This window comes from Lathyrus oleraceus, chromosome 2, assembly GCF_024323335.1.
Source record: "Lathyrus oleraceus cultivar Zhongwan6 chromosome 2, CAAS_Psat_ZW6_1.0, whole genome shotgun sequence".
NCBI lineage: Eukaryota > Viridiplantae > Streptophyta > Magnoliopsida > Fabales > Fabaceae > Lathyrus > Lathyrus oleraceus.
This window is the reverse complement of record NC_066580.1, coordinates 353,865,252-353,868,222: the sequence shown is the minus strand read 5'-3', so window position 1 is coordinate 353,868,222 and position 2,971 is coordinate 353,865,252. Positions and strand designations below refer to the sequence as shown.

The 2,971-nt window shown below is 35.7% G+C and overlaps 1 protein-coding gene across 1 annotated transcript; it reads left to right on the top strand.

The window, feature by feature from the left end:
• Window positions 1-398: 398 nt before the first annotated feature.
• LOC127123242 (uncharacterized) lies at window positions 399-2,729 on the top strand. Its single transcript, XM_051053479.1, has 4 exons — window positions 399-506; window positions 2,046-2,136; window positions 2,248-2,477; window positions 2,568-2,729. Exons 1-4 carry the CDS (start codon window positions 399-401, stop codon window positions 2,727-2,729), a joined length of 591 nt encoding a protein of 196 aa, XP_050909436.1.
• Window positions 2,730-2,971: the final 242 nt, after the last annotated feature.

Below are 2,971 nucleotides of genomic sequence, written 5' to 3'. Positions count from 1 at the left end.
GATTTCGAGCAGATCGAGTGCACTTTTATGGAAATGGATTTCTGAAATTGAAGAAGATCCAGGTGGTTTCAAGTGGTGATTCTTGCACAAAGCTTCAAGGCAAGGTTAAGGAAGAAGATCTGGAGATTATGAGAGCCTGAGGACACGAATTCAGAGAACTGCATTTCCAAGTGAGTTGAAATCGATCATCTCTTTTTGCTGTTTTCTTGTTATAGAACTGTAGATCTCACTTAGCTGAGCATGCTGATATGATTAGAACTGAAAATGGATGAATATCGAGCATGTATGATGAACTTAAAGTTTTGATGTCAAAAATGTTTTTGCTCGATCTGGAAAATTCATGATGATTTAGGATTAGATGATTTGATATTTGGATTCAATGTTGAATGCTGGTTCGAATGATATATAATTTGCTTAATTCTGGAAATTTTGGTCGTGACTCCGCCGGAATCTCACCGGGGAAGACGATCGGAGCTACAGCTCCGACGTCTGGTTCACTTGCTAGGGTTTGCGCTATATGGCTTCCACGTATGCGCTTGCGTGTGTATTCGATTGGTTCTCATTGCCTTGACCGAGCCATATGTGTTTGACCTGCTGAAGTGTGATCCCAAATCATTTAATGAAACGATGCGTTTCATTTAGCTTGCGTGTTGCCATGTGTGTTTGCTTGCTTTCTATTCCATTGGCTCTTGTTGCTTTGACTCTGCTTGCGTGTGCATTGACTGATGATGTGTATGATGACTGTGTTAAGTGAAGCGCTGCGTTTTGCTTGTTTAAATGTGATCCGTTGATGCGGATTTCGCGCTTCATCCAATGGCTATGTTAATTCTGAGTATTATTTCAAATATTATTTTCCCTCCATTTCTTTTTATTATTTCATATTATTTCATTCATCTTTAAAAAATCATTAAAAATTAAAAAATAGTCCAAATTAACTCCAATTTTTTTTCATAGCTTTGTTTTAATGTCTAGTTTTTTTTGATATTATTTTCATGAATTGTTGTCTCCAATGGTAACGAATACACCGCTACACAAGAACACCGCAACACAAGAACACACACATCAAAAGATTCTAACAAAACAAACAAGGAATGGACAAGAAGAGTTTAGAAGTTGGTCCTTTCAAGGTCATCTTTCAACATCAAGCATTCTAAAGGCCCAATGCCTAGTTGCTCTTTGACTTTTATAGCACTTTAAAGGCCCAATGCCTAGTTCCTCTTTGACTCCAAATTTTCATAGGGAGAGTCCTAAAATCTAAGTCCATTTGTCCATTTCTTTGCATTTGGTCAACAATAAACAAACAAAACACAAGCACAAAAGTATATACACAATTATGTGCTAAAATGAGCAAAAGGCAAATGAGATTAACATAAACATGTGCCCAAGTGAGCAAAGGAAAAAGCAAATGAATAATATGTACAAGAATAGTAAATTGCATAAATGTAAAGTGCAAAAAGTAAATGTTAATGGTTAATGATTAGTGTTAGTAGTTAGTGTGCCATAAGGCAAATTTAGCGCTATGTTAAGCAATCGTAAATGGACTTATGTAGAAGTCACAACTATCTGAGGCCAGTCAATAATAATGTAGGCAACAACACAAGTTAGAAGTCTTGATTAGTGAACCAAGTTCCAACAACTTGCCATGCCAAAAGAAAAGACAAAATTGATCTTGTATTGGTTTAAGTCCTTTGCATGGTTTAGGAAATAACCTATCCTTAATGCAAAGCCATTCACTTTATCAATTGATCAAGATGAATTAGATTTGAATCAAGGAAGATTAAGTCTCCCTAATCAATGCTAACTTATCAACCTTCAACTCATTGAACAAAAAGAAAAAAGAAGAAGAAGAAGGAGATGAACAATGGAAAAGGAAATGGAAAGAATAAAGTGCATTAGATGAAAAAGAATGTACCAATCAACAAGTGTTGACCAATGACATTGAGGATCATGGTCAAACAATCAAAAACAGAAGTGAGATGAAGATTGGAAGTCAAGAAATGAACAAAATATTTTTGGTATTTTTAATATTTAAAATAAACTTGAAGTATAAACTGGGTGATAGATGCCGGCTTTTTGTTGCTGATGGAACAACATTTTCAGTTATTCCTGAGGGGTTTCGTTCTGATTCTGAATCATGTTAGTGATGTTTAATCTTGGAATGTAATATTGAAATTTTAATATCATGCTTATTCATTAATCATTATTACCCAATTTTGAAATGTTTTCATTCTATCAAGTATTAAACAGACGAGTCTAGATCGGAAGAAAGAATGGACGTGTTCAAGGAGTGGACATCTAGAAGACCAAGGAAAGAAAGGAAAAAAGCAAAGAAGTGTGCCACTCCACAAGTGGTGTTTAAGTCTCACCCTCCTGAACTCATATATTATGGACAGCATTCTGGAGTTATTGGTCTTACTAAAGGAGAATTATATAAGACTGTAGCTGAAAATGAGATTGCAGGCTATGGCTATGACAAAGTAACTACTGTATTACTTTGAATTCATTTTGCACAGTTCTTCATTGTCATTTACCCTTAAAAAGTTATCATTTGTTGGGATTTGATTCAGGTCCTTGTGGATGCAGAATGTACTCATGATGGTTCAGTTAAACATATTCAAAAGTTTGAACATTGGGGCTGGGTAACTCTTCAACGTCGTGTGCTGGATGCTGAGAGGACGAATAATTTACATGCTCTTCAGGCAAAGACTTGTTATTCTCTTGATCTATAATTTACATGCATACCTTTAGTCTTAAATATCATTTTGTTTTTAAGTCACACACATACCTTTTGTATCTCACTACAGCTGAATCTTCTCGCCAACGGTTTCAGACTACTAAAAGTTGGAGGATCACTCGTCTATAGCACTTGCAGGTGTAGTGTCCTCAACAACGTAATCAAATAGATTGCGGGTATTTCATGTTGAGGTTTATGCGAGATACTCTTGCTTTGGGCCGATTAAAGATTCCCACC